Source organism: Puntigrus tetrazona, chromosome 1 (assembly GCF_018831695.1).
Source record: "Puntigrus tetrazona isolate hp1 chromosome 1, ASM1883169v1, whole genome shotgun sequence".
Taxonomy (NCBI): Eukaryota; Metazoa; Chordata; class Actinopteri; order Cypriniformes; family Cyprinidae; genus Puntigrus; species Puntigrus tetrazona.
Window position 1 is genome coordinate 20,946,671 of NC_056699.1, and position 25,183 is coordinate 20,971,853.

Here is a 25,183-nt window from a genome sequence, read left to right on the forward strand (position 1 = left end):
ATATATATATATATATATATATATATATATATATATATATATATATATATATATATATATATATATATATATATATATATATATATATATATATATATATATGCATATATATATATATATATATATATATATATATATATATATATATATATATATATATATATATATATATGTATATATATATATATATATGTATGTATATATGTATATGTATATATATATATATATATATGTATTATATATATATATATGCATGTATATATATATATATATATATATATATGTAGAATATATATATATATATATGGATATATATATATATATATATATATATATATATATATATATATATATATATATATATATATATATATATATATATATATATATATATATATATATATATATATATATATATATGTATATATATATATATATATATATATATATATATATATATATATATATATATATATATATATATATATATATATATATATATATATATGTATATATATATATATATATATATATATATATATATATATATATATATATATATATGTATATATGTAATCATATCATATGCCATACATATGATTAAATCAGAAAATGCAAAGAAAGAATAAATTGCATAGAATAAATGTAATATGTGTAAGTGCACTGTAAATACAATAATCTTGTTCATAGATGCAAAACAATAGAACTTGGAGCCGTGGACAGTTTCGAAGCAAGGCTATACACATAAAGGGTCATAATTGTTCACATTTATGTTGAATTACATGGCCATTTACATTCATATTGGATGGACATTCGCATTCAGGATAATGGGATCTTGATGACGGAGGCAGCTAACATTTCATAGATGCAAAACAGAGTGTCCGTTATAAAGAGGGCTAAATAGGCATTGCTATTTTCTACTGCTGTACTAAGGGTGAAGAGTTTAGATGTCAAGAGGAGGATGATGGAATTCACATTAAAAAAAAAAAACATCTATGCTTGAAAAGCTCTTAAAGCTCTACAGTGTTTCAATAGTATGGATACAGAATGGTTGCTTGATTTTCTGTTCACCAGCAGGCAGTAAATACTCAATGGTGTTCTCAAAAAGGCATACAATATAGCAATCTGTTTCCATTTTACCTGAAACAGACAGGAAGTCATCAACTGAAGTGATGTCATCAACGGCTTCGGTCAGGATGCGTACTTGCTTCTCCCACTGGTCCTTGAAAACATCCATGTTGTCCTGAGCAACCTTGCTTTGAGGGCGTGCGGCCAAGGTCAGGGCTGCATTGATTACCTGTGAAAAGGAATATCATACTTTTAATCAAACCATGTGCATGTTTTCAATCAAAATTATGCAGTTGCACATTTTTGCATTCCTTATAAACCCATATATATATAATATATGATGTTTTTACAAGTTTGAGTCATATGATGTTACATAAGATCTTAACTAGGGTTAAATTTGCCTTTGCCAAATTTCTTAGTATTCATTTACACTCCTGAGAGGAAACAACCTTGAACAACTCACAATTACTTCCAGAATTTTCTATGGTAGCTTCAATTGCAGAGGGTCAGTTTATTAGAGTCAGAATGTGAGATCTGTTAGTAGAAATTACTGTGAAAAAGCTTCATGAATCTTAATACCTTAATTAAACTGGAACCTTTAAATTAAGTTCAACCTTACACATAACTAATTCACTCCATGGTCAGTTCAGATTTCTTTCTCCCACTTATTATGAGAAATTGATTAGTGCATGTTACTTCAAAAAGATTTTTGAACGCCTCAACTTCGTTGACGGAATTAGTTTTTTCAGTTTTTTCAACTTTTACCACTACAATGAATTTGCAATGGATGAAATCAAATTGCTCCACATTTCTCATGAATACATAAAACATATTGTCAATGTTATAAAGTACATTCCTCCAAATGACTATCACTGTGCATGTTGTCTCTTAAAAAAATAACATAATCAAGCTGATTTATGAATTTTTTCTCTAACTGATTCCTAATTTTTTTCTCAATGGGTTATAAACAGCTTCTCATGTTGATTTGTATAGCTAAAAAATTTTAAGAAATATGACAGGTCTGGATATGTGCCTGGCTTTGCGCTTCTCCACCATTTGAGGAATAACTACCGCCATCATAATCAAAGAAAAAAAAAAAAGTACACCACCAAAGGAAATTTTGTGGCTGGTAATGGTAGTCGTGGGCAAATAAGGTATATGGAATAAACAGTATTGCAAATAAGGTACATTACAGTGAATAAGTGACACAATGTATTAAGTGAGTTACTATTTGTCAGCACCAAATAAAACTGCTGTGAGAGGTTATAGAAAACTGAACAGTGGATGGATAGCAAAGGTTCAGGCCGTTTACCTGAGGACACAGGCTATCGATCTGTGTAGCAGCCATGCGCACTAACTTTACCCCCTCCTCGTTGTTAGAAATGGAACAGGCGAGGTTGGCCACCTGAAAAAAAGAGGAAGAGAGCAATATTAGGGGGTCATCTGTACATTGAGGTTAAAGTATAAAGTGACCTTCTGGTTCTGGTTGCCAGATTTCTGTAAATCAGACAGGTTAGACTAGCATTTGGACAGGAGCAAATAAAGCTTCCGAGCAGAGTGCACACATTTACAAACACACAGTCTTTTTTGCTGTTCATGTTTGAAGCTATCAGTGCTGTGTGCAATGGATAAGGATTTAATGCTTGGCTTGAGAAGGCAATGTCAGGGCAAAATATGTACAGAGAGTTAGGGCTCATTCAAGTGTTAGATTGGTATTTGTTATTTCCCAGCGTGAAGAACATGATTTGTGGGTCCCTCATCCCCTCTGCTCCCCTGGCCTCAAATCATTTCGCCGCCTTCTCTCTTTTTACTATTTTAAAAATAGCGTCTATTTGAATAATTGACATAACACACACTGTAATTTGAATTTTTACCAGCCAATCTCCTGGATGTTTTAGAGGCCGCCTCTTCATGTTCTCCTCTGAAGCGACAGAAGGACAGCAGTTCGTTCACGCAATATAGGGGCTCCCATCGTGAAAACACAATTACCCCAGAAATGTCAGTGGACACGGAAAAGGGTCCTAATCGAAGGTTGTCATGTTTCTGTTTTTCACCCTTAAAGTAATGTCGTTTTTTTTTTTTTTCATCAGAAATTTTCACTACAAGCACAAATCCAGGGTTGATTACCAAACTTGTACATGTAAATCATTAGGCCAGTTTACCTAGGAAAAAAAAATGACAAAGAAAGTGTAATTAAACTAGCAGATGGCTCCTCTATGTGCAATACCTCCTTGTCTAATTTCTGCCTGCCTGCAGCCCTCAGGTTACCCATCATGCAGTGCATCTGGCAACGCCGGATCGGTGCATACACGTGAATACACGTGTGCGATGAGAAAAGGTCTCTCTCTCGTGTTTACTTGCTTCCATCATCACAAAAGCATCTGTGGAGGTAGCGCTGGCCAGATTGGATGCTAAAAACCTGGCTGCCTCCCCTTCCCCTCCTGCCAAAAACGTCGGATCCGACAGAAAACACTGGAATATTGCTCAGAAAGTTTATAATTTGGTGACACGTCAGACCTCGATGAAAGGCGCTAATAGGTGTGTCAGTCCCGTTTTGATAACAATCCAGAATTGGTGTTCCAAGCATCCCGTCCTCTGCTGGTAAATCAGATTACACAGCAGCCACGAGTAAGGATTTTGACGGCGCTAAAGTGACATATGCCTGCTGGCAAATGCAATACGACTGAAGCCATATCAGCGGGCTCCTCTTCTTTTTTTTAAGGTAAATCGAGGCAAATCAAATCTGTGTTAGAAGATTCTTGCTTACGGCCCTTTTCTCCTGTTTACCCCTGACAGCTCTGAATGCTTTGATGGATCGCTCTTGCGTTTAAGTGTGTGCTTGCATGTGTGTGTGTGTGTGTGTGTGTTTAGCTGCTGCTAAAAGTGTAAAGCCTGAAATGCTTGAGGGTTGCAAATGATGATGTGTGCATAAGAGTACCAGTGGGAAAAAAAAAGATTCCTTCTGAAATGATTCTCGTTTGATTCATTCTTTTTAATGCAGCATAGAGACAACACGTGTTTACAGATCCCATTCGAAAGCCATACCACATGCTTGGAAGCAGTTTTTTTAATTGCGACTTTCTGAATCATGTAGTGGGTAAAATTCCCACCCTTACATGAGCGAAAAGAGACTCTTTTCTGTTGAGTACACCTTTGTACCATATTTACTACTAAAGGGAGTATATTAGTATCCTTAAGGCGTAAATTAGTAACTAAAGTGTACATATTACCACCAAAATTAAACACATTTGTACTGTTTGAAATTATTTTATTTACCTGTCCCTTTAGGGACAGCTTTTGTACATTTCTCTACTTTCTTCCCTTTTCTTCTGAGAGTGTGGCAACCACTTCTGTACCTATCATTCCCGACTGTCAGGTCCAACTTACATTTTAGAGCTGAAGTCAGGCCTAAATGGAAGTGAGCATCAGTTCCAACACCTTGTTGGTGGAAAAAGGGGCAAGAGACAGCAGCATAAAGAACCGGATGGGAAGGTAGGGGGTTGTTTTATACACCAGGCTGGCAGTGTAAAACTCACAGCATTTACAGGAAATAATATCCGGTCATGTAGTTGGGCTGTTGCTTCCCTTGGTCCTCACTAGTCCTTCATGGTCTGAACACACAGTCAAACCAGCAGCAGCTTCTGGACGGCGGCCAGAACTGGCCGATGCTCCAGCACTCAATTCTCATAGCTGGATCCCAGCCAAGGCACAGTGTCCAGCCAAAAATACTAATTGCAATTATCTAAAGAACCACTCCTCCTTTGTGAGTCCTTTTTATTTTCTCAAAGAGAGGGACCCTGTTAGGTAGCCAAGGATGTCAAAATAATATTCATGAGGTTCATGCTAGGTTGAGACAAGCGTGTGTGCGTATGCCCTTGCATGTTAGATTATTTCAGAAAAAAAGACAACATTGTAAACATGTTGTTTCTCTGACCGACCATTATGTGTTGTCTAGTTAGACCTTTCTTTATAAAAGAACTATTGATTTCTGAGCGTTTCATTTGGACATTCGCATCCAGCATATCAGACTTACCCTTGAATAGTTCTAATAATAAATAAATAAATATAAATGAAATACAAAATTAAATCCATAAAATGAAGGAAAACCTGCATATTAGCAGGAAATAAGAAGGTAATGCCAGAATAAGTATTGTTACTGTTAATTATAAACTACAATTAATACTGCTTAAACTTAAAACTATTTGTGCTAATTGAAATAAATCTAAAATAAAATATAAACATTAAGAAAAATGTTACCTTTGCCACTAAATGAAAAAAGTTAGAAAATTGATGGTGCATTGCTATAACTGCAATAAAAAAATAAAGCTAATAGTGAAAATAAACATAATAAAAATTATTACAAAAAAATACATTTAAAAATACACAATTTCACAATATTAATAACATTTTAGTATAACAATGTGAGAAAAATATGAATTAAGAGTATACTTCATGCTGTAAATGTACTCCCATTTCGCAGGTGCAGTATATTCTTAATATTTGTAAATTTTTGCATTATATTAGAAAACAGTCAGGCTTCAACTTCAACTTCAAGTCAAGTCTGCTATGCACTTCACAAGACGAGTACCTGAATGGGTACCTGAGTTATAAACAGTTTAAACCTGTAAATAAAGTTAAAATGTCATAAACATTTGGTTGGGTTTGGTGTAGAGGATATTTATAACATGATAGAGCATTAACTTTTTTTCACTGCCCGGATATTTGAATTATGAACCAGTGCAATACGTACCTGAAATACTGTAATAAAAACACAGCAATATGTGCCTATGTCAACTTAACAAAAATATGGCTGAGTCATGTATTGAACATGCATTCTAATGCCACTAACTGGACTTTCACTTTGAAACTGCCTCTAAACACGCAGTACGGTACGTAATACCAGTGTTGAAGAAATGCATTTACAATGAGCCTGGGCTGGGTTTTAACATACAGTATGAAGACAGCTCACTAGTTCATGGAATAGAGTCTGTGCCTCCTCTCTTTGTGGATATTAAATCAGTATTTCAGACACCTCAGCACTTCTTTCTGGAACCATTCCTGTCAAAATATAGGTATTGTTTATTGTATTTTCCTCTGGAAAGGGATGGAAAAAATTGAACGAGTGCATCTCATCTGCAGGATGCAGTGCTCACAGACAAAATCTGAGAGAGAAAAAGAAAGTAGATGTCAAAAGAGAGTCAGTTAAGAGTGGGGCACAAGAAGGTGTTAGCCCGAGTGTTTTCCCCCTATTCCCCAACCGTACCCCGGTCAGAGTGCAAATAAATCAGCCTGTCAGCATGGATGAAGCAGAACGGCCCACTGGGGGGGAAACAAACACAGGTCGCTAAGCGTGACCATGTGAGAGCTAACAACAAACCTCAACAGCAAAGTCCCAGATGTTTGAAAACTGATGACCCCTGACATGTCTACAGGGAAAGTTGGAAAGGCCCAGACAAGTTTACATCCTGATTTAAATGCAAAGTTACAGGAAAATCATAAAAAAGTGCTGTACTTGTCAGAGCTGTGACCCTCAGGGTATCACACATGCTACATTGCACATTTTTTGCGGTGGTGTTCATGCAGATGATACGATTGTTGATGAAAACTAATGATGTTCACAGCATGAATCTACTTGGAACAAGCTGATTGGTTCATACTGCACACACAGCCAATAAGCTTGCTGCTTGACAATTAAATGGTTAGTTAGCATTCACCAGAGCTTTTCACAGCATGCTTTAAGAATTCCTCTGAAACCCTTCACCTTCCCCAGCTCTACTTGTATAGATCTGCTAAGGGGATAAATATGCTACTTTTGCAGCAGCAGTATGTCTTAAATACTCACAGCACAAGTTCTGTTTATGTTTTGGCAGTATCTAGTTCCTGTACTTTCTTTTCAGCAGCAGAAGCAAAAATAACCAACAGCAGCAGTAATTCAGCAGCCTAGCAGATATATTCGGTCAAGACTAAATACAGTTAGATTGCAATATCCATAACCATGCTAAAATCTTTTTGAAAGTTGTCATGCTAGAACTTTATTTCTGTTCTCTCTGATTTTTCTGTAGTTTGCTATGCTCTTGATGCTTGGTAAGTGTTAAGTTAACATTTACCATTTTCACAGACAAATGATCAACAAGAATGGGAATTTCCAAAATTGGTTTCAGTTGGTCATGCAAATTCTCCTCACCAACCTACTGAAAGCTGCTTTTTTTTCAAACTTTGTTTCAACTTTATATTAGCTTGCCTTATTTATGTAAAAATGTTCTGTGTTCATATTGTATGGCGAAACACTTTGGTGCTATTGAGGTGGGATACGGGACAGATTTGGTGGTATAGGTGGGTTTAAGGGTGGGTTAAGGTGTAATTGATGGGTAAACCATGTAAAGATACATTTCTACTTTAGATCACTATTTCTTCATGAAAGAACAAAAACACAGCAGCCAGTAAGCAACGAGTTTTCTTATGGTCACCATGAATGAAAAAAAGAGAAAAGTTCAACGATAAACCTACAGCCACTGGAGTGTATATTAAAATGTAATGGATGAAATGTGCCTGAGAAATGTCCTAATAACACAGCACATATTCTCATTTGACATCCCGCGGAAGTGAATTAGCCTTTCTGGCTTCTTGCACTGACACTTCTGCCCAATGTGGAAGAGTGTAATAGAGTCAAAGCTGGTGGGCCTGTCACAGCTGTGGAAACCTGAAACCCTCAATGGAGCTATATTATTAGAATCTACCTGTCCTTAGCCAGTATGCTACACTAAACGCCCCCAGCTAGCACGCTCAACTGGGTCACAGGGCTGCGGTCTGGAGCAGGTCGGCCATCAGCCAAGAGGCCTTTTTTCCCCTCAGGTTCTTCTGTTCTTCCAGGCTTCTCTGTGTCAAGTTTTCTTTTTGAGAACCTGAAAAGTTCCCATTAGAGCCAGAAGGCTCCAAACTACCTCAGTGAAATGTTAACTGTCACCAAAGTTGCGCTAAGAGGCCTGAATTTGATGTATGGGGTTGTCATAAATAGACATCATGTGGAGATAATGAGATCTGGCATGAAGGTCAATATGAAAAACTGTCCCAGCCCCTTCAGAGGTTTAGCCTTGGTGAAAATGAAAGCTCCGGTGTATGCATGGGTACATTTCAGCAAAGTGTAAGTTAATGGCTTTTGAGAAGCCATTTAAAGAAAGTCTAAGATCTAAAACAAGATTAATGGAAAATCACCATTAACAGTCTTAGACAAACCTTGATCTCTCTCCATAAATACCACATTAAATAAATATTATACACGTTCCTGCTCTATTTCATCCAATATTAATAGAAATACCACTGGTAATGTTGTCATTATTATGAATGATATTTTTGATGTTAGAATTGCTGCTGCTATGGTTGTTGGAAACTTTCTGTTGCAAATATTATCCCTAAGGATGTTATGTTGATATATATATATATATATATATATATATATATATATATATATATATATATATATATATATATATATATATATGAAAAAAAGTGATATTATATGGGGATACTACTACTACTACTACTACTAATACCAACAGTTTCTGTTGTCATTTGATTTTTTTTATTTGAGTTAGTTTTAGTAATTTTTATGTTTTTTTAATATGTTTATAGTTTTTATTAATTAATACAATTTTAACATTTGTTTTACTTAGCTATGATGTGACATATGTGCTTAATAGACACCTAAAGAATTGTAGCAAGTGTTGTGAAATTATGATATCAAACTTTCAGCAGTAAATGAGCAAGCTGTAACAGTAAATATGAAAACATTATTTTGAATGGAACCATGGAAATGTGTTATTTTAGTTCTAATATGTTGGAAAATGGCTAGCTGCTTTTACATTTCTGCCCATTAACAGGATAACACTCTGTAGGTCTTTCAACACTCTGCTGATGTTAGCTGGAAGCGCTAAAAAAACCAACTTCTCTAGGAAATACAGGAGTTAGTGATAAGCCTCTTCAATTTAAACCCTGGGCACTGTAACAACTATCAAAAATGCTTTCAACCACATAGAAGTACATGGAGGAGCGCACACACACATCGTCCCAGGTTGAGTCTTATTTGTCTCCAGAGTCTGTAATCTTAATCATGCGAGTCACAGGCCTTGCTTAAGAAGTCAGTGAGCGTCCACACCACTTTCCTCGACTAAGTCACTGTGCCAAGGAGCTTATTGCCTGGGAAACCTGCAGTTTGGAGTGTGGCATAATTAAGTGCCTCACAATCAGCCAGTTGATAAACAAAGCCTGAATTGAGGCAAATAAAGGAGAGCCAACCAAATGAAAAGAGAAAGCCTGTCGAAAGCCATGTTGATTACTTTTCTTCTTATTTCAGGAAAGGAGCTGTGCCTGCCATTGTTGGCTTATAGTGCTTACAAAGTGAAAGACATTTGCCACGAGTAAGACCAACCGCTGATACTAACTAAAATTATATTAAATGGGATAAATAATCCAGTAATAAAAATTCTGTCTTCCCTTACTCACCCTCGTGAGTTTTTGGTTCAACTGTTCCTTTAATGCACTAAATTTCTTGTTACGATTAAAGCATGTCATACAAACTCATGCAAACTCAGCAAAGTCCTTTTTACTTCTTGCAGGAACATCTATTGACTGCAATAAAATAAACCCCTCGTGTCTTTTTCATTTGTCTGCTACTGCATTTGCATTTAGTTCTGTTGCGTCAGGACTGATTTGGGCTAGATTAGATATTGATTGCTATTCTTGTGATTGCAGCCAGTGTGTTTTTAAATCAGACTCTTCCTCTCTTAGTCTATTCTTTCTTTCTTTTGAATTTGAAACTCGAAGTAGGCAATAAGAAAACATTACACAAAATACATTCAAAATATCTACTGCAGGTGGAATACTAGTACATGAACACTAGTTATTTTTGCTGATGATTCAAATAAAGTTTTTTTTTATAATTAATCAAAATATCTATTAAATTACATACTTTAAACCTGTACAACATTCTCATTTATAACAAATGAATGACTGGTAAAAGTGCAGAACATAAATATTAAAATATAACAATATTTAATTTACATCGTGCCAGTTTCAGAAATTTATATGAATGTGTTTGGCGAGTACATTTCTTATTATCCAAATATTCAACATAGCTATATTTAGCCTCTTTCATATCAGAATCTGGAGAAAATATCACAAGTGCACAGCAACCAAAGATAACATCAAGCAATTCCAGAAGACTATTTTAAGGGTTCATACGAGTCACATTTTATCGAGAAGAACCAGCGCTGTGAAATTTAATTTAGTTGCAATGCCATGTGATTTTTAGCTTTATTAATGACTTTAACAACTGACAAGCGACCGCTAGGAATAAAAAGTCGAGGCCCAAAGCACTGCTTGGATTGGCATATAAACTCTAATAAACTCTAAATTATTTTGATGAATTCTAAATATGATTTATTTGCCAGGACATGGAGAGCTTCTGTCTGGGTACTGGCAGTTATGGTAGAGATGGGTGCCTGGAGAGTAATTTCCAGCATATAAAAATTTACTGACTTCAGTGTGGGACATGGAAAGGTAATTGAAAGCAATATAAACAATCCATAAAGCTGAGTGGACATGCTTGACTTTGTACAAGTGGAGAGGCAAGGGGAAGGGTGGCGACTTTAATCATCGAGGGCAATGGTGGAGATGCTGGCCAATTGGTCGGCGCCGATGTATTCAGGGGTGGAGAATTGAGAAGGATGGATGCCCGAGAGGGTGATAGAGCGGTATGGGCCAGGTGGTTCATTGCCACCCAGCTGCGGTGGCACTCAGAGATGCCCTACTGAAGTCCTAGCTAAATCATTACCAAAAGATCTCTGCTCAGTGTGAAAAGTGACTTCATGTTTCGGCTCAAGGCTGTGTGGGCTGCTCTGCTTCAAATCAGGGGTCAGCTCTCACAGACTTATGCGCCCACAGAGAACATTTGGACTGATTGATGTTACTCTCATATCTTGCACTCGGATCCCGACATGCTTTTAAATCGGAGTAGATAATAGGTCTTCAACATAAAAAGCTGGAGAAACTTGGAAGGCATGGTGTGACTCCCCAACTTCCCAAAGTATAAGCGGGCAGCTTTCAGCTTTCACTGAACTATCGATCCCTCCTTGTGAGGGTGCAAGCCAAGCAGTTGTGCTTGGCAATGGAGCCCAATTATGAAAATGGAGCCAAGCTTGTTCTTTGTAATTTCTCTGTATATTTAAGAATACTCCAGGGCCACCATTTAAAACTGTTTGGAGATAAACAATGCATTTAAAAGTGTTTGGATGGGGAGAACGCTTGCTGAGTGCAAAACAGAGCAGCGATAGACAGACTCCTTTGCACTTGACATTAACATGATTTCAGTGATCAGATCACAATTGGATAGCACTTAATCATTTTAAAATAGTAAATACACCCAAGATTGTGATTGGATTACTAAATTACTTACAAGGAAATAATGAATACATTAATTGAGTGCAGAATAGTTAGAAATATCTGAATGAATAAAAGTAAATTAATAAATCTGCTTATTTATATATATATAAAATGTAATTGCATTTCCTTATTTGACTTTGAAATCATAAGAACTTCTGCTGTATTTTATGCCTGTGGGTTCTTGCCTTTTTTATATTCCTTTTTTTATGTGAAAAACAGGATCTGGTCACCCCATGCAATGAACAACATCCCATGAATTATTACCCTGGAAATTGTTTTTATTTCTTTGTCTTTCCATATCTTCACTCATTTTTCTTTCCTGGTTTACTTTCATAGGAGCACTTTAAAATATAATTTTCTAACCTAATCACAATTGACCACGTACATCAATATACGTCAAACTAGCAAAAAGCCCTTCAGATGATCCACTAATAAAACAACTGTACACACACACACACACACACACACACACACACACACACACACACACACACACACACACACACAAACATATATATATAATTATATATTCGTACCGAACTATAACGATACGGGCAACTTGGTTTGGTGCATGCAGCCTTAGGACAAATAAAGGCAATTCTCCCCCAATCCTGAAGGGGGCTCTTACACCAATGCAAGACTGTTTGATAACCACCAGCAGAAGAAAAGCAAATGCTCACTTGAAAACAAAGCCCTCTAGCCAGTGACCATGTACTGATTCTGACTGTGTCTGTCACAGACTGACAAAGTATACTTTAAAAACTTGCACACTCATTTGCGAAATGGAGCATAACATTTATCCTAACGTTACCACAAATCCAGATATTTTCTAATAGTTTCATAAGACGAATTTATTCCTTGTATGTATATGTACTGCAGATTATATATAACAATGTAATATCTGTTCAAAATAAATTAAAAGAAACCAGTTATAGTATATTTGTGTTTTTTTCCCCTGTTGTACCGAAATCGCTTTGAACCATGACCCACGTACCGAGGTACGTACCGAACCGTGACATCTGTGTGTGTGTATATATCTATCTATATATATATCTATCTATATATATATACACACATACACACATTGGTATAGGTATATACAGGTACACTGGTCGCATACATTGGTTGCATCAGAGTTCTGCTGGAATGCAAAGTGTAAATTCAAGCCAGACAAAAAAATCCAGACACTATCTGAATCCGAAACGCATGTTAATGCCAGGAGTAAAGGGGACCAGAGATAACCTTCTGATAGACTGCATTTCAGATCCAGGCAAGTGAAAGCTTTTGGATGAGGATTTGAGGGGTAGGCGTGCTGAAGCAGAAAGAGAGAGATATCTTGCAGGGTTTTTTCCTTGGGTAAACTGTGGCAGTTGCAGGTTTTGGATAGCTCCTCTTTTCTACCTGAGTGTGAAAAACGAGCAAAGCTTGAGACTGAGATGGTGCCAATCAACTGCTGGCTGTCTCTCAACAGCTCTGTCTGGATGAGCTGCAAAGAGGCCTGTGTGAGTGTGTGTTTGTGTGTTGCCAGTGTGAAGAAAGGCAATTACTGATCTCCTCACCTGCGGTAGACTTGGGAGGCTCATGCTATTCACACACTGTTCCAGCATTTCCAGTACAGCACAACCTCCTTTAGCTTTGCTACAATACTCCATATTCAAGAGCTACCATTAGTGGTCCAGACCACTGAAATGATTAAACATATCTTTGTGCACATAATCATACATACCATGTAGAATGGGACCTTGCTTCTTGCATAATAGTATGTATGTAATAATATATTTACATTAGTGCTGTCAATGTTTAATCGCATGCAAAAAGTTTTTTTTGGCATAATATATGTGTGTTCTGTGTATATTTATGTATATATAAATACACACATACAGTATATATTTAGAAAATATTTAGATGTATTTACATGTCTATATTTATATTAAACCAAAAACAACAATTACTTATACATATATATTTTCTTTTCAGCTGGCCCAGTATTTGGCTGTCTGACAACTATGTAGGGAGTTTTGAAATTGAACAGACGAAATGAGCAAATACTGTCTATAAAAGTTAAGGTAAGGGGTAAATAATATTTATGATTACATCTAGTCCAATCTATTTTACCAAGGTCCACCCACTTAGAGATTTCTAGTGTCGTCTGTGAAATTGACTAATCATTTTCAAATGTTACCAATGCACCACACTCCAATCGATAACATGGTAAACATCAGCTGAATATTTATTTATCTCCATCGACAAATAACATGATGAAATGTGATCCATCTTCACAGCTAATGGGCAACGTCCTCTCTCAATCTTTGCATGTTTGCACAGCAGGCCTTCCTTGAGTTTGGAGCAAAAGCCATCGCTGATAACCCTAATGTATTGATCATTTCAAGACTCCCACAGCCAATTTGAGTCCGCTACTCCTCTGAGTCTGCTTTGTTCATGTCTTTTGATCTACAGCTGCACGCTCAGTCACGCTAGACACCCTGCCTTTTCTTGATTAATGGACACAGACAATCATTTGTACCAGGGGAGTAGGTTACTTTATTTTCTCAATGCTTTCTGGAGAGCTAATTCATAACATAGCTGCATATAGCTCCCCAATGAGTTGCAGTTTTGATTTAAAATCTACATCAAGACCTCAATCAAAGGGGTTTATGGAGGAGACAAGTCGCTTGTCACGGTGACAAGAAAGGTCTTGTTTTTTTCTTCACTGACTTACAATACGGCACGAGTAAAGTATCAGTATAATACATACATTTAATGTGCCTGGATTGTTTTATTGAGCTCACAATGCTTTTGTGATTTTTTCCCCTGGTTATTTAATTTCTTTACAAATGTTCAGTGCTTTTAGATTGTAAGAGTAGGTTTCTAAGAAGCACATTAAGGCAAAGTGTTTTAAATCAGAGCAGATTGTCCAGATTGTGTTCGGAAATTGCTAATGTTACACGTCAACGGATGTACTTTACATTCACACGTTGTCCATTAGGAGGTGGTGTGAACAAGGGGGTGGGTGTGAGAAAATGAAAGGCCAGGGAGTGAGCAAAGGAGAAAGAGACTGAAAGCACAGAATTACACGCTGGGCAGTTACCATGGATCTAAATGTTCTAAAAAAGCTGATTCTTTTTGGAATGGTATCAACATATAATGACATCAATTGGAAAGTTCTGACATTTAATTTTTTGCATAGCCTTTTTGTTTCAGGGTGTTAGCTCCATTCCAAAACCTGCTGTGTTGCATGCATATGCAGTATCCATAAGTGACCGATTTGGAACTCTCTACACTATGTGGTGCTCTACTAAGCATAAAAGTAAAGCGCACAGACATATTAAGTAAAATAATCCATTTTTTCATTCACGATGAAGTACTTTTATTGACATTTTTCTCTCATCTTATCTGTCATTCTTTCCCTCCTACTGAGAAGTCAATGTCATTCTAAGACTGCATTCTCCATGAAGATGCATGCAGTACTAATGTAAAGAATTTTTCTAAAACGAAGTAGGCTATCTTAAACACAGCAGGATCGGTATTTTAACATTTCTGTTCATACATTCCTCTGTATTATACAATATGAAATTATTTTTAAAGACATTTAAAAATGTTTGCTACATGTTTAAAAAATGCTGCTCATATATAATTGAGTTTTGAGTGGAAAAACCTAGAAAACACACAAGAAGGTGGCTAGATGCACACTGTATCCAATACAGACTACAAAAAAGTCTACAAAAACATTTTTTATTAAACTTTATTGTGCAAAATGTGCTATGTTGTGTGAGGCAATGCCATGGTTGGTAATACAGAAAGGAGCAAGATGTCATTTGCAAAATAAAAAAAAAATTACTTGTATGTATTTTGGTTCATGTTCACGGTAAACTAAAACTCTGTTAATTCTGTTAATGTTAGTGATTTAAGTGAAATATATTTTGTGTAAAGGCCTTTATATTTCTTTTTATGTATATAGATTTATTCTGTTTTCTCCATTCACAGTGTGTGACCATGCTGAATACATGTTCTACTACTATCCTGCAATTTTCGCTGGTTTTAAAACACACATTTTCACTTAATTATAGGCCTAATGCTTGCTATTTGTGATGTATCCTTGGAAAAAAACTTTAACATCAGTGTATAAATACTTGAATGGCTGACTGCAAAATTCCAATATTAAATGGAACGATAAAATAACGTTGTTAACCTTTTAATGGCTATTTAACATTTTTTGATTTTGTTAGTAACTCTTCAGTTTGATTTTGTTTCTGTTCCTGGATATGTTTTGTCCAAATGTTTGTTTTTGTTCCTTGTACTGATCCAGAATCCCGCAGAGTTTAGGTGCATCCTTAAACAAGCTAATTAGTGTCTTCAAGATCACCAGACAGCTGCAGGAAGGTGTGTTTGATTATGAGAGTGTCCCACCAAGTTGCCCAGCCCTGCTCTTTGGTTTAGCACAAATGAGACACCTACCATTTTGAAAAGCCTTAGTGTCAGACGTGTGGCTAAAATTTGTGAAAAGGAACCTCCTTTGTATAGGAGGATATTTGCTTAGTGATATACATATCCCAAAGGAGGTCACAGATCTCATGAGAGCTAACACAGCAATACATCAACACTGTTTTATCTAATTTGTCCACTAAGTAGACGACAAGTTAACATTTGCCCTGGTTTGCCAAAGCCCCCAAGCTAAATATTTGAAAGGTGCTTTTCTATTACAGTCAAATAACATCATTGATTGCACATCCAATTAATTTTCATTGTCATTTTAATTGCTGTTAGAAGAAGAAGACGGCTTGAGAACTTGAGTACTTTGAGAAAGAATTTTAAAAAATACTAAATCTAATCCCTCTTACTTCTTTTCCTACATATCAGTACAGTTTCCCAATACCGAGTACATTTTTTTATGTGTAGTGCCTACCACCTTTCTTTTCTTAATATTACAGAGTATGTCTCCCTCCTTTATTGATTTCATCCTGTAGATGAAATGTGCTGTTGCTGATTGCACATAATTTATATACAGTCTCAGAACTCGTAAAACTCCAGATGACTGTAAAATAATAAGCTGATTCGCAATATGTGTAGCTTTTTGTACAGATGGTGAAACGCATAAATTCCTGGAGGAGAGATTTTGATTTATATATATACACACAAGTTACACTCATCTTTCTTTGTTCAGATTTATACTTATTCTTACTTGAGAAGCCAATCTAAGAGCTGTGGATTACATAGTATAAATTCAACATGCCCTACCATTACTTCTAATTTTCAATAACAGCTTTTTCTTTCTTTCATACGGCAAAAAATGTCCTTAAGTTCCTTCATACCTGTAATGGGATTTCAAATAGAAGTGCCCACCTGGACGAACCTTGGTAATGAAGACATTTTTACAGTATGTAGCCTAAAGTGACAGACCTGAGAAAAATTGTAATGCGCTCACCTCTGCAAAGTAAATAGATGGGGGTTTTGGCCTAAAGCTGAGGTAATTTCTTTACCACTTGAGAATAAAATTTTAGTGATTGTTTTCAAAAGTTTCCCAAACATTTCCTGTCAGATCCGGTAAAACATGCCCTTTTTTTTTTCTTTTTTCCGTGCAGCGTGTGGAATGCAAATGCACACCTACTTGTAAACACAGTTCTGTGTATTACATGAAGTGAAATGGACTCTTTGTCACTCGTTTGTCATTTAGACATATAACAAACAAGATTCTCACTCAAATGAATACAAAAAATATTTAACCTCTCACCCTATTTAGCAAGATAAAAACTCTGAATGCCTGTTCCTGTCATCACTTTTAAACATATGAATGAAACATAAGAATGTAAAAAAAAAAAAAAAAAAAAGCGTTCTGTTTTGTAGTATCTGTTTAATATCCACAAAATCATTTGTACTGCATCAGCAAGTGGTCCATAAATACGTCCTGTGACCATGAATAGCAATTTCCGTTTATTCTAATAGACAGAGCTCTTAAAAGAAAAAGAAACTGGAATTAAAGATGTTTATGCTTACATTCAGCTATGTTTTATTCATCATGATTCATTAACGCTTTGATTTAGCTTTCCCCCCTTTTTGTGGGCAGAAAACATGAGAATGCCATTATGCCGAAGAACGTAATTGATCTTATTTCAGGAGAACCACAAGCCTTTGAACTCTAATAGTCCATGATGCTGGTGTCTCTTAGTAAGACACATTCTCCATCTTTTTGATGTTTCTCTCTCAGACATGAGCACACACGCAAATGTGCATACTGCATTTAAGATGACATCTCCATATAGCTTCATAATGTTGCAGTTTTTGTGTAAGAGAAGGGAGCCATCTGCTTCTCTCAGTTCCAGAGGAAAGAGATGCTGAAGCAACCGTGCAGGGAGCAGCATAACTAAGCAAATTAATTGATTAGGACACAAGCAGAGGACAGAGGACAAAAAGCCCATAGCTTCTATTCAGAGAAACACGGCAAAATAAACAGAGAGAATTCCTAGAAAACACACACATACTAGTGATTGACAAGGAGTGAGGGGTGAAAAAAGTGACAAGCCAATAGTAAATGAAGGGCAAAGGTAGAGTCTGCCGTATGATGAGATGCACCCAACAGAACTGAAGATCCATTTCCTCACTGGCTGCATTCTCTAAAGGTTAACACAGCCTTGGACTCTCGGTGGATACAAGGACGGAAACCATCACTCTTCCATCTGACCCTTAGCTCCACTATGCCTCTTTGCCTCAATGATGAAGAACTCTACATGATTGTGACATACTGAAGAAAACATAAAACATGGCGAACATGTCTATGACTAAAAAACATAATCATTATTCTATCTTTAGGGTGTAAAATGCCCTTATAAGCAACCACAGCATATATATATATATATATATATATATATATATATATATATATATATATATATATATATATATATATTAAAGATAGATATATATATATATAAATTTTAAAGATAGAATAATAATTATGTTTTTTAGTCATATATATATTTGAATAGGAAAAGAACATAATTCTTTGCCGCTGTCGCCTCTGGCTTGCTTTTTTGGGGACACTTAACTTCTAGTGATTATCGTTGAATTGATTACAGAGACCGTCTCTGCATTTAATAACAAATTGTTCAATCTCGTCATTATACATCCCTGTCATTGTATTCTTCTACTTTATACTGTTCAGTGCTTTGATGCAACCTGTGCTGTTATCTGGAGGTCATGAGGCTGAAAAAGTCCATTCTTACATAAAAGATGTTGAATCCTTAAATCTCAGAAGTAGAAAAGAAAGCGGCAACAAACTTCGGCAGCAGTAACTGTGCGCAAGCCGTCTACGATGTTAGAATAAAAACGGCAGTCTGGTAATTGGCAGCGTGCAGCAATGCGCATCGTATTAGGATTATTCTCCATGGAAACATTTTTTTTCTCCCAAGTTCGCTGCCTTCTGACCATTTACAACTTTATTTCTTTGCTTTTTTTATTTTGCTGCATTCATTTCTGCTTCATTTTATCAGCAGTGCAACACCTAGTGTAGAGTATGTGAGGAAGAGAAGTGCAAGAAGTGCATAAGGAAAAAAAAAAAGATAAAGAAATAGCAGGATGGAGGATGCAAACTGCCAGAAGCAACCATCAAGAGACTCTGAAACATACGCCTCCCAGCAGAATACTCTGGAAGACAGCAGGAAAGTCGTTTCTCTGTCATTCCCCCACCTTTCCTCCATCATTAGTTTAATAACCAACCGATAAGCAGCACAGAATCAAGCCGACTTTTTTACTTCCCTGATGGTCACAGACCTCAGAACCTGGCTGTGTTATGCCACTCTTGAGCCACTACTAAAACAATGGGGCTTGATGAGTCTGCCGCCATCATTGAGGGTTTCACATTGATCTTGTCCCATTAATATAAGCCGCTTAGGCTGCCCCACAGAGACATTGTGTAAGAGTTCCATGTTTCTCAACTGTTTCAGCATTGCACACACGGACACAATAAGCCCTACACAATCACTGTCCCGCTGGTTATCAAAAAGCGTGTGAATATTAGAAGCACTTTGAAATAAAAGCTTATTCCCAATGACGGTAGATGAGAGCTGTTTGCATGACAAGTATATACTTGCGTCCACATATATTCATGTGTAAAATCTGAGCTAACTGCATTTAATCATTTTGCAGACACTTTTATCCAAAGCGACTAACAAATGAGGTAAAAGTAGAAGCAATTTTTCATAAAGGAGTAAAGATCAATTTTAAGAGGGAACCAAAGGAGTACGAAAGAACATGAACTTGGAGAGAAAGAGGAATAGTTTAAAAAGACATATTTACTCGTGCTCATGACCTTAAGAACGGGTATGTTTTTCTTTCTTCAATAGGTAACAAAATAGCATTTTTTTGATGTAATCACAAAGGAATTTGTGTACAAATCCAGATCAGTCAATTCTTTGAAAAAAATTAGTTCAAAGGAGCATTTCGCTTTCAAAAGATGTAAAGGAGAGGTCGAAAAGCAACAAAGAATAAAACTACATCAAAAAAAAAGAAAGGAGAGTTAAATAAATAGTAAAGAAAAAAATAATTACTCAATACCACAGAAGTGAGATTTTTATTAAATAATGACAGAATTGTCATTTTTGGTTATTCATCACGTGGCTGTACTGTAGGTTTAGATAGTAAGTTCTCGTAGAGTTTTTGATTGTGTCAGTAGGTCAGGTGGAGGTTGAAATAACATTCCACCACAGCGGAACAGAGAGAGTGAAGGTTGTTGTGAAGGAGCTGTGTTAGCAGCTGCTCCTCAAACACTTATCATGTGAAGTATGACAGTTACTGAGGCCACACACATGTTACCTACATGCTCTGTTCTGAAGACACTCTTTAGGATGTATGGGCTAGTATGGCTATAAAAGGCCAGTGGCTGGTTACGTAAACCACACTTATTAAAAGGGCATCCAGGTTAAATGCTGCCCTGCTGCTGTCTGCCATGATCTGTTTTGAAGGCGAGAAATGCCAAGTCTAACTGTAATGTAGCCTTATTCCCATAGTCTCCCACTAACAGGCGCCGGACTGACATATTCACTCGTGATCGGCCACGCTCGAAAGCTTTTGCTTAGCATTGTGACATATGTGTCAACCTGACAGTGTCTGTCTGTGAGCCATTGATTGCGACTGTGAATATATGAATGCTCGGGATAGAGTGTGTGCGGCTGCGAGTGAGTGAGCGGATGTGTGTGTGATATAGACAAAGGCGTCCTTGAGGGCTGATACTCAAGGATGAAACCAAAACAAACCCTGTAATTGATGTAGTTTGGAGAGCAGAGGGGTCTTAACGTATGATATTTCCTCCAGAGTCAAACAATAAGGAGCATGACAATGCTACCTAGCAACAGACAGAAAAGTGAATTCTCATCTGAAAACCAAAAAACAAGTGTGTGTGCGTGAATGTGAAAGACAAGCAAGAGAAAGAATATGTAGTGACCTGACACTCAACCATCAATAAAGGTGTTACATTTTCAACACCTCACCACGGACAAAACCTTTAATCCAACATGTTTAGTTTGTTTAACCTCTGCCATGAAGAACTGTGACTATTTGCTGAAATGCTTATGTCATTTTTTTTCTATTGAGCGTTCTCCCCCTCCGAAATGCAAGTGGGTGTTACGAGTGTCCTCGACAGGAGAATAATGCTAGCACAACAGCGTTGCCATTTAAGAGAACAGGAAGTAAACGATCAGCACTCGCTCTGTGATTTTGGAACAACAATGCTCTTTTGTTGGAACACACATTTTCACTCTGAGGTTGAGGGACGGGTCAGGGCTGTATCTCCTTGCCGACATGGGTTGCAATAAGTATTTCTAAATGTGGAGTTGGTAGAAGTACAGAAGATGGAAAAACGGAAGTGACCGAAAGAGGAGGCAAATGTGTTAAATTAAAATCAAGGTAGTTTTGTCCCTGATTAAAGGGGTAAATTGGTGATAGGATGACTAACGACTAACCCACGACTAACAAGACCATTACCTTACCTTAGACCTGCCCTGAGTGAACTGTCATTAGTCAGCCAAATCCGGTGCAGGGGAAGACCAGATGTCTCAGATTAAGAGATTAAAGTGTTTTGTTATTGTATGTGTAATTATGAATATAGCAGTCGTCAATTACTCCTGAAAACTACCACAGAGGATTACTGTTACTTTCATTTTAAAAGGAATGCACTGATCCTGGTTCTACATAAATGAGTCAATATACATTTGTGATCCAGTTTCATCTACAGTTTTTTATGAATGTTTGAAATTCGTGCTACTAATGTGCTAGGAAGTGTGCAGTTCGCTCCATAGGTATATATATATATATATATATATATATATATATATATATATATATATATATATATATATATATATATTAGTGTGAGCTCATTGGGACGTAAGAGATCCACCATTTTTAGAACAGTCTTTGAGCACATTGACTGTGTGCATCGTATTATATGCAAATTATATGCTAATCTTTAAATATTCATTGATTAATGGTGAGTGAGGTCACACTGTCGTGTCAACGTATCTGGAGCAGTCAAACTGAGCATCTACTCAGATCTATGGTCTGCTCGTCACCTGACGGAAGAGAGGCATGGGGTCAGCAGAGCTCATTAGCATTTAAAGCAACATGGACTAGAATGGATTGATATAAACAGATGATTTTGACAGGTTAAAGACAATTTCACTAAGAAATTTTAACCAACGTATGCTATAGACGTTTCATTAAGACCCTAAAGAATCATATAAACATGTGTAAAATGTTCAACCGACGACCCCTTTAAAATAAAACAGATTACTAACATACAACTATTGAATAAAAAACAAGACAATAAATGCATACTTTTCTGCTCATGTTAAAATACACATAAGAGTTGGTAATTTAGAGGTTAAAATGCCTTTTCTGCACTGCCAAGCACAACGCCGATAGCCATAAAGTGCATGGTTTCAAGCCTTATGGAGCTCTATCACAGTATGCATCTTCTCATCACTCTGTGCAAGCTTGGTCTGCGCTGCAGCTCGTTCACAATGAAATAAACCGGGGTATGTGGGCGCACATGTGTAAACGCACACTGACTGCAGTCTGCTATGAAAAGCTGGGATGCTGACTGAAGATTTATATGAAAAGAAAATGGCCTAAATAGACCAATAAAGAACCAGACAGACACCATATAGTTTGTGCAAGTGTGTGTGTGTGTGTGTGTGAGAAGCAGAGAAAGTGCATTTCTAGGGGCACAAAATGAGGTCCTCCATCACCTTTTTCCAATGACAGTCAGCCCACATACAATACACTGCACACGCAGACATAGTCCATATCTCCTCTCTATACATTTAATATCACTGCACTCTGCAGAAAAAAATAAGAAAAAAAAGCTCTTTAGTTCATAGATTCAACCTGTTCAGGTTTTATCCTTAAGGCATAATTTCCCGAAAACGCATTGATTGTAACTAAACTCTTAAAACATCTCGGCCTGACATCAGCAAAAGAAATAAATATTTCCATGTCAATGATGACTATGCTGATTTTAGCCCTGGCCTCTACAGTCATTATCACCTAATCTATATAAAAATAAAAATAATAATAATGATGATAACAATAATAATAATAATAATAATAATAATAATATATATATATATATATATATATATATATATATATATATATATATATATATATATATATATATATACACACACACATTAACTAATAAATACATCATGTTTAAATAATAAATATGAATGTTAGTTTTATTAATATTATTAGTGTGATGTTGGTAATAAACAAGTGTCACTGTTGTTGTGTTGGTAAATAAAACAACAATGACAAAAATATTAAAACAAACCAACAAAATCATTCCAAACTTTCAAAATATTTGCAAAACTGCTAGACCTCACTTATTATTATGTTAATGAACAAACATACCATCTTTAAAGCCAAATCAAATAACAGAAAATATCAATATTTGTTTCACATTCAATTGTCACTGTTACTATAGTTTTGTTAAATAAATAATTACATGAAACAAAAACATAAACTAAACAAACAAAACCGAAAGTTTGCAAAACTACTAGACCTCAATTATCAGTAGTGTTTTTCAGCATGGTTGAAAATAGCAGCTCTGTTCTGTTTTTCCAGTCTTGTGCCAGTGCTCTCTAACACCTCTCATGCAGAGATCCAACACATATCTCTCACCCACCCATTCAGGGCTACCATACAGCCCATCATAGAGCATACAGGATTTTCGGCACTGTCACACATCAAAGTCGAAGTTCTACTTTTGTCAAAAGAAAAACAATTTGAGCCAAACTTTTATTTCCAACCCACATCTCATCTGTGGTACAAGTGTCAGGAACCTGCTCCTCTCTCACGCTGACATTGTCAGTCAGCTGAATGAATTAGATATGCCCAGCACACCAGCCAGTGTTAATACATGGCTATATTGAACAGGCCTTGTTTGAGAGGTGGCTTGAGATGAGCTTTGGTTCGTGTGGGGCTCATGTAAAATGGTTGATTCGTCACGGTGGGACAAAGCGGGCGAATCGGATAGGGATGGCACGACGTGACATGAAAGCATCAAAGGAATACGCTGTGACAAAGGCTGTTGTTTTTGATAAAGTAGGCTGAAAAATATCATTGTCAATCACTCCGACTGACAGACAAGGATCTCTACTAAAGCAATATAACCAGAGCAACATTTGGTCCCTCAGATCTTCCAGGTGTGAATATTTGCTGTCTCACTTTATCTTACGGTGTTCACGGCACATAAATAAATACAGAGTAACACTCAAAACTGTATGCATTCACTGTATAAATATTTAAAATGCCCTGGGGCAAATCCATTTTGCATTTTATTATACAACTCACTGGAATCCTTGATTCTGATTGGCCAATCACATCATTCAGTGTTCTAAATTTTTGTTTAATAAGCACTAAACTGTTGTATATTTGTAAATGTATATTTTTTATACCTGTTGTTGCTGCCAAACAATCTCCTTTAACATGCTGGTTTGTCTCTCGTAACACTTCCATAAGAAAAGTAAGTATTTGTATTACCTTTTATTTATTTATTTATTTATTTCCCACATAAAAAGTATGGTCATAACCACAAAAGAAACATTTTCAGGAGGATATCTGACTCCTTCATTTCCTGCCCAGTTCTTTAGGGTGTATTTTGATTGTGTTATGACATACTTAGCAACAAATAAATAGCAGGAAAGTTGCTTTTAAGTACACATTGCTGTTATTTCTACAGTAAATGACAAGTACTTTCCTTTTTTTTTTTTTTTTTTTTTTAAAGAACCGTTATGCATCATCTCTTGTATTTGTTGCATCTGCACAAAATCGACGCTAGCAGATTTTCCGGTAAAGATGTGCTCGCCCGATATAATACGATGAAAGATTCAAAAGACCAGGTCACATTGAACAAACTATCAGATTTATTATAGCAATTTTCTGTATTGTTGTTTGAATTAAGGTGCACCGGGACCTAGATTTGCTGATGTCTGCATTAAGCAAGAGTGAGTCAGTGAGTTTGAGAAAGAGAGAGAAGCAAAAGCTAAGAATGGAGTCCAATGAAAATGGAAGAGCAAAGTGGGACGGTATCAGTAAATTACCTCACGGGAAATGGTGATAATATTTTCTCTGTGGACTCGACCTCCTATAAATTACACTTTGCATTTAATAAGCCTTTACCATG

The 25,183-nt window shown here is 36.3% G+C and overlaps 1 protein-coding gene across 1 annotated transcript in view; it reads right to left on the bottom strand.

The window, feature by feature from the left end:
• Nucleotides 1-25,183, bottom strand: part of ctnna2 (catenin (cadherin-associated protein), alpha 2) — a 336,397-nt gene that overhangs the window by 18,379 nt on the left and 292,835 nt on the right. The window contains 2 exon segments of the mRNA XM_043243368.1: nt 1,141-1,297; nt 2,381-2,473. Of these exon segments, the coding sequence (XP_043099303.1) occupies nt 1,141-1,297; nt 2,381-2,473 (250 nt within the window).